The following is a 13,038-nucleotide window of genomic DNA, read 5'->3' on the forward strand; positions in this document are numbered from 1 at the left end:
TGCCTTATAGGGTTACAGAGGTAGGTTAAGGGGTGGAGGACAAGAAAACAGGAATTTTCTTTTGCTGTTTCAGCATTCCTATTGTTCATATCCTCCATGGTGCTTTTCCTAAATCTATGGGGTTTACTACATCAGGGGTCACTGGGAAGGGTCAGGGGTCACTGGGGAGGTCGCTCTGTTTGTCCTGGAGGGGTCAGAGGCCATTGGGGGGGTCAGAGGTCACTGGCGGGGGCCCCTCTGTCCATCCTGGGGGTTCCCAGGCTGGATTTGGGGCGGGAACACACAAATGGAAGCACCGTGTTGGCCCCGCCCCCTCACAGAAGCCACTCCCCTTTCATTAGACCCCGCCCACCCCTGACCACGCCTCCTAATGATCGCGCCCCCGCTCTAGCCCCGCCCCCTCGCTCTACCTCCACCCATCAGCTCCAGCCCCGCCCACCCGCTCTAGCCCCGCCCCCTCGCTCTACCCCCACCCATCAGCTCCAGCCCCGCCCACCCGCTCTAGCCCCGCCCCCTCGCTCTACCCCCACCCATCAGCTCCAGCCCCGCCCACCCGCTCTAGCCCCGCCCCCGAATTGGCCCAGCCGCCGCGCTGGCCCCGCCCCTTGATCTGGCCCCGCCCCCCGCGCTGGCCCCGCCCCGTTCCCGCCGTGCCCCGCGCTCCAAGATGGCGGCGCCGTGGCCGCTGCCGGTGCTGGCGCTGCTGGCGGCGGGGGCGGCGCTGGGCGAGGCCGGGGGGCTCTGCCGGGGGGGAACCGGCACCGGCACCGGCACCAGGGTGAGCAGGGGGGGCTCCGGTACCGGGGGGAGCGGGGAGGGAACCGGCACCAGGGTGAGCAGGGGGGGCTCCGGTACCGGGGTGAGCGAGGCGGGGCTCCGGTACCGGGGGCTCTGCCGGGGGGGAACCGGCACCGGCACCGGCACCAGGGTGAGCAGGGGGGGCTCCGGTACCGGGGGGAGCGGGGAGGGAACCGGCACCAGGGTGAGCAGGGGGGGCTCCGGTACCGGGGTGAGCGAGGCGGGGCTCCGGTACCGGGGGCTCTGCCGGGGGGGAACCGGCACCGGCACCAGGGTGAGCACGGGGGCTCCGGTACCGGGGGGCTCTGCCGGGGGGGAACCGACACCGGTACCGGTACCGGGGGCTCTGCCGGGGGGGCTCCGGTACCGGCAGCCACCGGGCTCGGCCTCTGCGGGCCCCGGGAGCGGCCTCGGTGCGGGGACAGCACCCGGTACCCGGTACCCGGTCCTCATTAGGACCCCGTGCCGGAAACTCTCATTAATATTAATTAGGGGGCGTGTATGTATAATCGCCAGTAGCCTCAATGGGCGGGGCCGCGTGGTTTCCCTCATTAATATTAATTAGGGGGCGTGTAAGCATAATCGCCGGTAGCCCCGAGGGGCGGGGCCGTGTGCTGCCCTCATTAATATTAATTAGGGTGTGTCTAAACAGCGCCCGTATCCGGGAGGGGCGGGACCACGTGTCTTTCCTCATTAATATTAATTAGGCTTCGTATAAACAGCTCCTTTACCTGGGAGGGGCGGGGCTGCGTGCTGCCCTCATTAATATTAATTAACGCGGTTCAAATTAATGAGCTTACTGCTTCCAGCTCATTAATGCTAATGAGGGGCCTGGGTCCTGCCAGGTGATTAATATTCATGAGGGGGATGAGGCTGCGGAGCCTCATTAGTATTAATGAGGGCGCGGGGCTGATCATTAATATTCATGAGGTCTGCGGGGTCTTACCCCCATGTCACCCCCGTGTCCCCCCCGTGTCCCTGTCCTGGTGTCCTCATGGTGCCATCCCCGTGTCCCCCTGGTGTCCCCACCATGTCCCCCTGGTGTCCCTGTCCTGGTGTCCCCCCCGTGTCACCTCCGTGTCCCTGTCCTGGTGCCACCCCCTGTCCCCGCCATGTTCCTGTCCTGGTGCCACCCTCGTGTCACCCCTGGTGTCCCTGTCCTGGTGTCCCTGTCCTGGTGTCCCCCCCATGTCCCCCCCAGGCCGGTGACACCGAGAGCTGCCGGGTGAGCCTGACCCTGGAGCACTCCTTCGAGCTGGGTGAGGGGCACTGGGGACACTGGGGACATTGGGGGACATTGGGGACACTGGGGACATTGGGGACATCGGGGAGATTGGGAACATTGGGGACATTGGGGACATCAGGGGGATTGGGACATTGGGGACACTGGGGACACTGGGATATGGGGACATGGGACATGGAAATGGGGACATCGGGGACACTGAGCTGGGTGACAGGATGGGGACATGGAGGTGGCACTGGGGACACGGGGACAGGGTGGCACTGGGGACATGGAGATGGCACTGGGGACACAGGGATGGCACTGGGGACATGGGCTGAGGGTGGCACTGGGGACATGGAGATGGCACTGGGGACACAGGGATGGCACTGAGGACACGGGGACAGGGTGGCACTGGGGACATGGGCTGAGGGTGGCACTGGGGGTACAGGAATGGCACCGGGGGCAGGGGGACCAGGCTGTCCCCGCTGCCAGCGCTGTGTCCCAATGTCCCCATATCCCCTGTCCCCATGTCCCCTCTCCCTCCATCCGTGTCCCTGTCCCCTGTCCCTGTCTGTGTCCCTGTTCCCTGTCCCCTCTGTCCCCATCCCTGTCCCTGTCCCCACTGTCCCCTCTGTCCTTGTCCCTGTCCCCTCTGTGTGTTCTGTCCCCCCTGTCCCCATCCCTGTCCCTCTGTCCCCCTGTCTCTCTGTCCCCTCTATCCCTTCTGTCCCCATGTCCCCATCCCTGTCCTCTCTGTCCCCTGTCCCTGTCCCCTCTGTCCTTGTCCCCGTCCCCATCCCCGTCTCCTCTGTCCCTGTCCCTCCCCTCTGTCCCTCTGTCCGTCTCCCCTCTGTCCCCTCTGTTCCCTCTGTCCCCCTGTCCCCTTGTCCCCATCCCTGTCCCTCTGTCCCTCTGTCCCCATCCCTGTCCCTCTGTCCCCATCCCTGTCCCTGTCCCCCTGTCCCCCTGTCCCCCTGTCCGTCTGTCCGTCCCCACAGATGACGTTCCGCGGTTCCGCCGCCGGGGGTCGCTGTCCCTGAGCTGGGGCCCCGAGCCCGCGCTGGCGCTGGCGCAGAAACCGCTGGGGGAGGAGGAGAGAGCGCGGCTGAGGGTGAGCGACAGACGGACAGACGGACATGGGGACATGGGGACATGGGGACAGCAACGGGGACATGGGGACAGCAGGGGAGGAGGAGAGAGCGCGGCTGAGGGTGAGCGACAGACGGACAGACAGGGGGACAGACAGACAGACATGGGGACAGCAACGGGGACATGGGGACATGGGGACAGCAGAGGAGGAGGAGAGAGCGCGGCTGAGGATGAGTGACAGACGGACAGACAGACGGACAGACAGACAGACATGGGGACAGCAACGGGGACATGGGGACAGCAGGGGAGGAGGAGAGAGCGCGGCTGAGGGTGAGCGACAGACGGACAGACGGACATGCGGGGGACACGGGGAGACAGTGTGGGGGACATTGGGGTGACACTGAAGGGATGCGGAGGTGACCCTGGGGTGATGAAGTGACACACGGGTGACACTGGGGTGACACCGGGGGGGGGGGGGGGAACATTGGGTGACATTGGGAGACACTGAGGTGACACTGGGTGACATTGAGGTGACACTGAGGTGACCCTGGGTGACATTGGGAGACACTGGGTGACACTGGGTGACACTGAGGTGACACTGGGTGACCCTGGGTGGCATTGGGTGACACTGAGGTGACACTGAGTGACATTGGGAGACACTGGGTGACCCTGGGTGACATTGGGTGACACTGAGGTGACATTGGGAGACACTGAGGTGACACTGGGTGACATTGGGAGACACTGGGTGACATTGGGTGACACTGGGTGACACTGAGGTGACCCTGGGTGATATTGGGTGACACTGAGGTGACACTGGGTGACACTGGCTGACACTGAGGTGACCCTGGGTGACTCTTTGTGACACTGAGGTGACACTGAGGTGACCCTGGGTGGCATTGGGTGACACTGAGGTGACATTGGGAGACACTGAGGTGACCCTGGGTGACACTGGGTGACACTGGGTGACACTGTCCCCACAGGAGGTGGCAGCTCGGGATGGGCTGTACCGGGTGCGGGTGCCCCGCAGGCCCCCGGGCCCTGGCGAGGACGGGGACACCGAGTTCGTCACCTCCTTCGTGAGGGCGGTGAGTGACGGGGACACCTGGGGACACCCCTGGGGACACCCTGGGGACACCCCTGGGGACACCCCTGGGGACACCCTGGGGACACCCCTGGGGACACCCCTGGGGACACCGTGACCTGTGTCACCCCCTGGGACACCCCCTGGAACAGCTGAGTTGGGACACCTGGGGACACTTCTGGGACACTTCTGGGGCATCTGGGGACACCCTGGGGACACCTTGGGATACCCGGGGACACCCGGGGACACTCTGGGGACACCTTGGGATACCCTCTTGGGAACACCTGGGACAGCCTGGGGACACCCGGGGACACTCTGGGGACAGCTCTGACCTCTGTCACCCCCTGTGTCACGCCCTGGGACCCCCCTGGGACATCTGGGACACCCTGGGGACACCTGGGACATCCCTGGGGACAACCTGGGACACCTGGGACAGCCTGGGAACACCCTCTGGGACACCCCTGGGACATTCCTGACCTCTGTCACCCCCTGTGTCACCCCCTGGGACACCCCTGGGACACCCCTGGGACACCCCGGGGTCCTCCTGCCCCTTGTCCCCCCATGTCCCCCCATGTCCCTGCCACCCTCCCTGTGTCCCTCCATTGTCCCCTCAGTGCCCTCACCCTGTGTCCCTGTCCCCTCATGTCCCCCTGTGTCCCCTGTGTCCCCTGTGTCCCCTCACGTGTCCTGTGCCACTATCACCCATGTCCCCATGTCCCCGTCCCCTCACGTGTCCCTGTGCCACCATCACCCCATGTCCCCCGTGTCTCTGTGTCCCCTCAGGTGGCCCCATGTCCCTGTCCCCTCATGTGCCCGTGTCCCTGTGCCCCTGTCCCCTCATGTGCCCCCATGTTGTGGCCCCATGTCCCTCTCTCCTCGCATGTCCCCCTGTGGCACTGTCCCCTCATGTCCCCTCATGTCCCCTCATGTCCCCTCACGTGTCCCCGTGTCCCCAGTGTGCCCTGCTGGAGTCCCACCTGTCGGATCAGCTGTCCCTGCACCTGGACGTGGTGGCACTGTGTCCCTGTGTCCCCCTGTCCCCTGATGTGTCCCCATGTCCCCTCATGTCCCCTCACGTGTCCCCGTGTCCCCAGTGTGCCCTGCTGGAGTCCCACCTGTCGGATCAGCTGTCCCTGCACCTGGACGTGGTGGCACTGTGTCCCTGTGTCCCCCTGTCCCCTCACCTGTCCCCTCATGTCCCCTGACGTGTCCCCGTGTCCCCAGTGTGCCCTGCTGGAGTCCCACCTGTCGGATCAGCTGTCCCTGCACCTGGACGTGGCCGGGCACGTGGTGGCCCTGGGGGTGGTGGCAGCCCCTGGCACCTGCAGGGGCACCTGGGTGGAGGACGAGCACCTGGAGCTCTTCAACACCTCGGTGGCACTGAGACAGCCCCTGCCCGCGGCCACGTGAGGGACAGGGGACACGGGGACAGGGGATGGGGACATGGGGACAGGGCACACGGGGACAGGGGATGAGGACATGGGGACACGGGGACAGGGGGACAGGGGACACGGGGACAGGGGGACAGGGGATGGGGACATGGGGACACGGGGACAGGGGACAGGGGATGGGGACAGGGGACAGGGGGACAGGGGATGGGGACATGGGGACACGGGGACAGGGGATGGGGACATGGGGACAGGGGACAGGGGATGGGGAAAGGGGGACACGGGGACAGGGGACAGGGGATGGGAACAGGGGGACGGGACATGGGACAGGGGACACAGGGACAGGGGACACGGGGACAGGGGACAGGGGTCAAGGACAGGGGATGGGGACATGGGGACAGGGGACAGGGGGACAGGGAATGGGGGGACAGGGGACATGGGGAGACGGGGACAGGGGATGGGGGCATGGGGACAGGGGGACAGGGGATGGGGAGAGGGGGACACAGGGACAGGGGGACACAGGGACAGGGATGGGGACAGGGGATGGGGACATGGGGACAGGGGACAGGGGACAGGGGACAGGGGTCAAGGACATGGGATGGGAACAGGGGACAGGGGGACAGGGGATGGGGAGAGGGGGACAGGGGACATGGGGACGTGGGGACACGGGGACAGGGGACAGGGGACACGGGGACAGGGGATGGGGACACGGGAACAGGGGACATGGGGACGTGGGGACAGGGGGACAGGGGATGGGGACAGGGGACACAGGGACACAGGGACAGGGGGACAGGGACAGGGGACGGGGACAGGGGACATGGGTGACAGGGGACACAGGGACAGGGATGGGGATGGGGATGGGCGGGACAGGGGACATGGGGGGGACGCAGGACAGGGGGACAGGGGACAGAGGGATATGGGGACATGGGGGGATGTAGGAGGGACACATGGACACGGGACAGGGGGAACGGGGGGGATTTGGAGGGGACAGGGGATGGGAGGGGACACAGGGACAAGGGGGGACACAGGGGGGACGGGGGAGGACATGGAGACATGGGAGGGCAGGAGGACAAGGAGGATGGGGGGGGATATGGGGACAGTGGGACATGGGGGGACACTGTGGGACACTGTGGGGACAATGGGGACACTGTGGGGACAATGGGGACACCGTGGGACACCGTGGGGACAATGGGGACACCGTGGGGACAATGGGGGGAATTTTGGGGCTGGTTCAGCTTTCGTGGGGACACCCATGGGGGCAGGGGGCAAGGTCTGGGGTGGCTGTGACCCCGCGTGTCCCGTCCCCAATGTCCCCAATGTCCCCAATGTCCCCAATGTCCCCATTGGTGTCCCCAATGTCCCCATTGGTGTCCCCAATGTCCCCGTTGGTGTCCCCAGCCCCGAGACCGCCGCCTTCATCCGGCACCTGGAGCAGGAGCAGGCCCAGCGCGCCCGGAACCCCCAGGAGCAGAAATCCTTCTTTGCCAAATACGTGAGGGACACCCCAAAAACACCTGGGGCACCCCAAAAACACCTGGGACACCCCAAAATCCACGTGGGACACCCCAAAACCAGCCCTGACACCCCAAAAAACACCTGGGACACCCCAAAATCCACGTGGGACACCCCAAAACCAGCCCTGACACCCCAAAAAACATCTGGGGCACCTCAAAAATCACCTGGGACACCCCAAAATCCACCCTGACATCCCAAAAACACCTGGGGCACCCCAAAAAACACCTGGGACACCCCAAAATCCACCCTGACACCCCAAAAAACACCTGGGGCACCCCAAAAAACACCTGGGACACCCCAAAATCCACCCAGACCCCCCCTGGGACACCCCAAAAATCATCTGGGACACCCCAAAATCCCACCCAGACCCCCCCTGGGACACCCCAAAAACACCTGGAACACCCAAAAACCCACCCAGACACCCCAGAATCCCACCCTGACACCCCAGGAACACCTGGGAACCCCAAAAATCACCTGGGGCGCCCCAAAATCCACCTGGGGTATCCCAGCATCCCGCCCTGACACCCCAAAAACACACCCAGAACCCCTCTGGGACACCCCAAAATCCCACCCTGACACCCCCAAAACGCCTGATTTTGGGGTGGATTTTGGGGTGGATTTGGGGCAGATTTTGGGGTGATCAGGCCTGATTTTGGGGTGGATTTTGGGGTGGATTTGGGGCAGATTTTGGGGTGATCAGGCCTGATTTTGGGGTGGATTTTGGGGTGGATTTGGGGCAGATTTTGGGGTGATCAGGCCTGATTTTGGGGTGGATTTTGGGGTGATCGGGGCTGATTTTGGGGTGAATTTGGGGCTGATTTTGGGGTGGATTTTGGGGTGATCTGGGCTGCTTTTGGGGTGAATTTGGGGCTGATTTTGGAGTGGATTTTGGGATGATCTGGGCTGATTTTGGGGTGAATTTGGGGCTGATTTTGGGGGCCTGATTTTGGGATGATCGGGGCTGATTTTGGGGTGAATTTGGGGCTGATTTTGGGGTGGATTTTGGGGTGATCGGGGCTGATTTTGGGGTGAATTTGGGGCTGATTTTGGGGTGGATTTTGGGGTGATCGGGGCTGATTTTGGGGTGGATTTGGGCTGATTCTGAGGTGGATTTTGGGGTGATTTTGGGGGAGTGATTTTGGGCTGATTTTTGGGGGATTTTGAGGTGGATTTTGTGGTGGTTTGGGCTGATTTTGGGGCTGATATTGGGGTTACATGGGCTGATTTTGGGGTGTTCTGGGCTGGCTTGGGTGGATTTTGGGGTGATTCTGAGGTGGATTTTGGAGTGGATTTTGGGGTGATTTTGGGGTGGATTTTGGGATGAGTTTGGGGTGATTTTGGGGTGAATTTTGGGGTTATTTGGGCTGATTTCGGGGTGGATATTTCGGTTGATTTTGGGGTGATTTTGGGGTGAATTCGGGGCTGATTTGGGGGTGGATTTGGGCTGATTCTGAGGTGGATTTTGGGGTGGATTTTGGGGTGGATTTTGGGATGAGTTTGGGGTGGATTTTGGGGCGAATTTTGGGGTTATTTGGGTTGATTTTGGGGTGGATATTTGGGTTGATTTTGGGGTGGATATTCGGGGTTATTTGGGCTCATTTTGGGTGGATTTTGGGGTGATCAGGCCTGATTTTGGGGTGGATTTGGGGCAGATTTTGGGGTGAATTTGGGGCTGATTCTGGAGTGGATTTTGGGGTGATTTTGGGGGAGTGATTTGGGGCTGATTTTTGGGGGATTTTGAGGTGGATTTTGGCTGATTTTGGGGTGATTTTTGGGTGGATTTTGGGGTGGATTTGGGGTGATCTGGTTTTGGGGTGATCTGGGCTGATTTTGGGTGGATTTTGGGGTAATTTGGGGCTGATTTTGGTGATTTGAGCAGATTTGGGCTGATTTGGGGGCGCATTTTGGGGTGATTTTGGGTGGATTTTGGGGTGATTGTGGGGTGGATTTTGGGGTGATTTTGGGGTGATTGTGGGGGGGTGATTTGGTCCTGATTTTGGGGTGATTTTGGGGTGGATTTTGGGGTGATTCTGGGGTGGATTTTGGGGTGGATTTTGGGATGAGTTTGGGGTGATTTTGGGGCGAATTTTGGGGTTATTTGGGTTGATTTTGGAGTGGATATTTGGGTTTATTTAGGCTCATTTTGGGTGGATTTTGGGGTGATCTGGGGTGATTTTGGGGTGAATTTGGGGCTGATTTTGGTGTGGATTTGGGCTGATTCTGTGGTGGATTTTGGGGTGATCTGGGCTGATTTTGGAGTGAATTTGGGGCAGATTTTGGGGTGGATTTTGGGGTGATCGGGGCTGATTTGGGGGTGGATTTGGGCTGATTCTGAGGTGGATTTTGGGGTGATTTTGGGGGAGTGATTTGGGGCTGATTTTTGGGGGATTTTGAGGTGGATTTTGGCTGATTTTGGGGTGATTTTTGGGGGAATTTTGGTGTGGATTTGGGCTGATTTTGGGGTGAATTGGGCTGATTTTGGGTGGATTTTGGGGTAATTTGGGGCTGATTTTGGTGATTTGAGCAGATTTGGGCTGATTTGGGGGCGCATTTTGGGGTGATTTTGGGGTGGATTTTGGGGTGATTCTGAGGTGGATTTTGGGGTGGATTTTGGGGTGGATTTTGGGGTGGATTTTGGGGTGAGTTTGGGGTGATTTTGGGGCGAATTTTGGGGTTATTTGGGTTGATTTTGGGGTGGATATTCGGGGTTATTTGGGCTCATTTTGGGTGGATTTTGGGGTGGATTTGGGGCAGATTTTGGGGTGAATTTGAGGCTGATTCTGGGGTGGATTTGGGGTGATCTGGTTTTGGGGTGATCTGGGCTGATTTTGGGTGGATTTGGGGTAATTTGGGGCTGATTTTGGTGATTTGAGCAGATTTGGGCTGATTTGGGGGCGCATTTTGGGGTGGATTTTGGGGTGATTCTGGGGTGGATTTTGGGGTGGATTTTGGGGTGGATTTTGGGGTGGATTTTGGGATGAGTTTGGGGTGATTTTGGGGCGAATTTTGGGGTTATTTGGGCTGATTTCGGGGTGGATATTTGGGTTGATTTTGGGGTGGATATTCGGGGTTATTTAGGCTCATTTTGGGTGGATTTTGGGGTGATCAGGCCTGATTTTGGGGTGGATTTTGGGGTGGATTTGGGGCAGATTTTGGGGTGAATTTGGGGCTGATTCTGGAGTGGATATTGGGGTGATCGGGGCTGATTTTGGGGTGGATTTGGGCTGATTCTGAGGTGGATTTTGGGGTGATTTTGGGGGAGTGATTTGGGGCTGATTTTTGGGGGATTTTGAGGTGGATTTTGGCTGATTTTGGGGTGATTTTGGGGTGAATTTTGGGGTGGATTTGGGGTGATCTGGTTTTGGGGTGGTTTGGGCTGATTTTGGGTGGATTTTGGGGTAATTTGGGGCTGATTTTGGTGATTTGAGCAGATTTGGGCTGATTTGGGGGCGCATTTTGGGGTGATTTTGGGTGGATTTTGGGGTGATTCTGGGGTGGATTTTGGGATGAGTTTGGGGTGATTTTGGGGTGAATTTTGGGGTTATTTGGGCTGATTTCGGGGTGGATATTTGGGTTGATTTTGGGGTGATTTTGGGGTGAATTCGGGGCTGATTTGGGGGTGGATTTGGGCTGATTCTGAGGTGGATTTTGGGGTGATTTTGGGGGAGTGATTTGGGGCTGATTTTTGGGCTGATTTGGGGGGGATTTTGAGGTGGATTTTGGCTGATTTTGGGGTGGATTTAGGGGGAATTTTGGGGTGGATTTGGGGTGATCTGGTTTTGGGGTGGTTGGGCTGATTTTGGGTGGATTTTGGGGTAATTTGGGGCTGATGTTGGTGATTTGAGCAGATTTGGGCTGATTTGGGGGCGCATTTTGGGGTGATTTTGGGTGGATTTTGGGGTGATTGTGGGGTGGATTTTGGGGTTATTTGGGTTGATTTTGGAGTGGATATTTGGGTTGATTTTGGGGTGGATATTTGGGGTTATTTGGGCTCATTTTGGGTGGATTTTGGGATGATTTGGTCCTGATTTTGGGGTGGATTTTGGGGTGGATTTTGGGATAAGTTTGGGGTGATTTTGGGGCGAATTTTGGGGTTATTTGGGCTGATTTTGGAGTGGATATTTGGGGTTATTTGGGGTGGATATTTGGGGTTATTTGGGCTCATTTTGGGTGGATTTTGGGGTGATCTGGGCTGATTTTGGGGTGAATTTGGGGCTGATTTTGGAGTGGATTTTGGGGTGATCAGGCCTGATTTTGGGGTGGATTTTGGGGTGATCTGGGCTGATTTTGGGGTGATTTGGGGCTGATTTAGGGCTGATTTACGGGTGTATTTTGGAGTTTTATGGGCTGCTTTTGGGGTGATTTTGGAGTGGATTTTGGGGTGGATTTGGGGTAATTTTGGGGCTGATTTTGGGGCTGCTTCTGGGTGGACTTTGGTGTGGATTTGGGCTGATTTTGGGGTGGATTTTGGGCTGATATTGGGGTGATCTGGGCTGATTTTAGGGGGTGATTTTTGGGCTGAATTTGGGGCAGATTTTGGGGCTGATTTTGGGCTGACCTCCCCTCCCCTCTCCCCGCAGTGGATGTACATCATCCCCATCGTGCTCTTCCTCATGATGTCCGGAGCCCCCGACGCTGGGGGGGCGCAGGGCGGGGGCACGGGGGGCGGGGGGGGGGCGGGGGTCAGGTGAGACCCCCCCCAAAATCCCCCCCGGACCCCCCAATGTGGGGCGTGGGCAATAAAGATGTGGGTGACCCCAAATGTGGCCGTGAGACCCCAAAATCTGGGTGAGACCCCCCCCAAATCCGGGTGTGACCCCCTCAGTGTGGGTGGGACCCCAAAATGTGGGTGTGACCCCCTAAATCTCTGTGTGACCCCAAAATCTGGGTGAGACACACCCCAAATGTGGGCGGGACCCCCAAAATCGGGGTGTGAGACCCCCCCCCCCCAAATCTGAGTGTGAGCCCCTAAATGTGGGTGGGACCCCCGTTATTCTGGGTGTGACCCCAAATCTCTGTGACCCCACCTAAATCCGGGTGAGACCCCCCCCCAAAATCCAGGTGTGACCCCAAATCAGGGCGTGACCCCCCCCAAATCTGTGTGAACCCCCCAAATGTGGGTGTGACCCCAAAATCCGGGTGTGAGACCCCAAAATCTGAGTGTGAGCCCCCGAATGTGGGTGTGACCCCCCCCAAATCTGGGTGTGACTCCCTAAATGTGGGTGGGACCCCAAAATGTGGGTGTGAACCCCCTAAATCGGGCTGTGATCCCCTAAATGTGGGGGTCAACCCCTAAATCTGAGGGTGGCCCCCCCCCCCAATTTGGGTCCCTGGGCTGGACCCCAGAGACCTCCTGGGGGTCCAGGGGGGCCCCAAATCCTCGGCTCCGTCCTTGGGGGGAGCCCGGGCAGGGAATTGGGGAGAAGGGGCGGGGCTTGGACAAACGGACACGCCCCGTTATGCAAATGCGAGAGAAAATGCGCCTTTATGCAAATACAAAAGAGGTGCCTAAGTTATAGCCACGCCCCTTTATGCAAATACAGAGGCAGTGCTGTGCATAATAACCACGCCCCTTCATACAAATAGGAATCCATGCGCTACAGCCACGCCCCTTTATGCAAATACAGCGGAGGCGTTGTGCACTAAACCACGCCCCTTATGCAAATAAAGCGTTGGTACCTTGTGTGTCAGCCACGCCCATTTATGCAAACGACACCATGATCTATAACCACGCCCCTTTATGCAAACAACCGGCCCAATGCACTTTAGCCACGCCCCTTCCGCGAACCCCCGCTTGCGCTGCCACGCCCCTTCACGCCGGGGGCGGTGCCGCTTGCGCGCCCGCTGATTGGCGGCGGAGATCACGTGGCCGTCGCGGTGACGTCAATTCCCGGAAGCTTGGCCGCCACTCGGCGGGTCCGGGACTCCACAGCTCCCCCGAGCCC

The 13,038-nt window shown here is 59.6% G+C and overlaps 1 protein-coding gene across 3 annotated transcripts; it reads left to right on the forward strand.

Annotated features, from left to right (window-relative positions):
• The first annotated feature begins 655 nt into the window (after positions 1-655).
• On the forward strand, positions 656-12,819 carry EMC10 (ER membrane protein complex subunit 10). Of its 3 annotated transcripts, none has more exons than XM_036405390.2 (7): positions 656-778; positions 2,000-2,057; positions 3,019-3,131; positions 4,090-4,194; positions 5,415-5,596; positions 6,977-7,070; positions 11,674-11,855. In XM_036405390.2, the coding sequence occupies exons 1-7, from the start codon at positions 668-670 to the stop codon at positions 11,782-11,784; spliced, it is 774 nt and encodes a 257-aa protein (XP_036261283.2). In that variant the 5' UTR covers positions 656-667; the 3' UTR covers positions 11,785-11,855. The 3 variants fall into 3 exon arrangements, with proteins under 3 accessions (XP_036261283.2, XP_054374138.1, XP_054374139.1); XM_054518163.1 differs by lacking the exon at positions 11,674-11,855 and adding an exon at positions 7,175-7,297 and having other exon boundaries at positions 6,977-7,092; XM_054518164.1 differs by lacking the exon at positions 5,415-5,596 and having other exon boundaries at positions 11,674-12,819.
• The last annotated feature ends 219 nt before the right edge of the window (positions 12,820-13,038 follow it).

The sequence above is a fragment of the Molothrus ater genome, chromosome 37 (assembly GCF_012460135.2).
Source record: "Molothrus ater isolate BHLD 08-10-18 breed brown headed cowbird chromosome 37, BPBGC_Mater_1.1, whole genome shotgun sequence".
Taxonomy (NCBI): Eukaryota; Metazoa; Chordata; class Aves; order Passeriformes; family Icteridae; genus Molothrus; species Molothrus ater.

Coding starts and splice junctions, on each gene's coding strand:
- EMC10 (XM_036405390.2), top strand. CDS start 668: ATGGCGGCGCCGTGGCCGCTGCCGGTGCTGGCGCTGCTGGCGGCGGGG. Junction 4,195..5,414: donor TCACCTCCTTCGTGAGGGCG/GTGAGTGACGGG, acceptor CCGTGTCCCCAG/TGTGCCCTGCTGGAGTCCCA. Junction 7,071..11,673: donor AATCCTTCTTTGCCAAATAC/GTGAGGGACACC, acceptor CTCTCCCCGCAG/TGGATGTACATCATCCCCAT.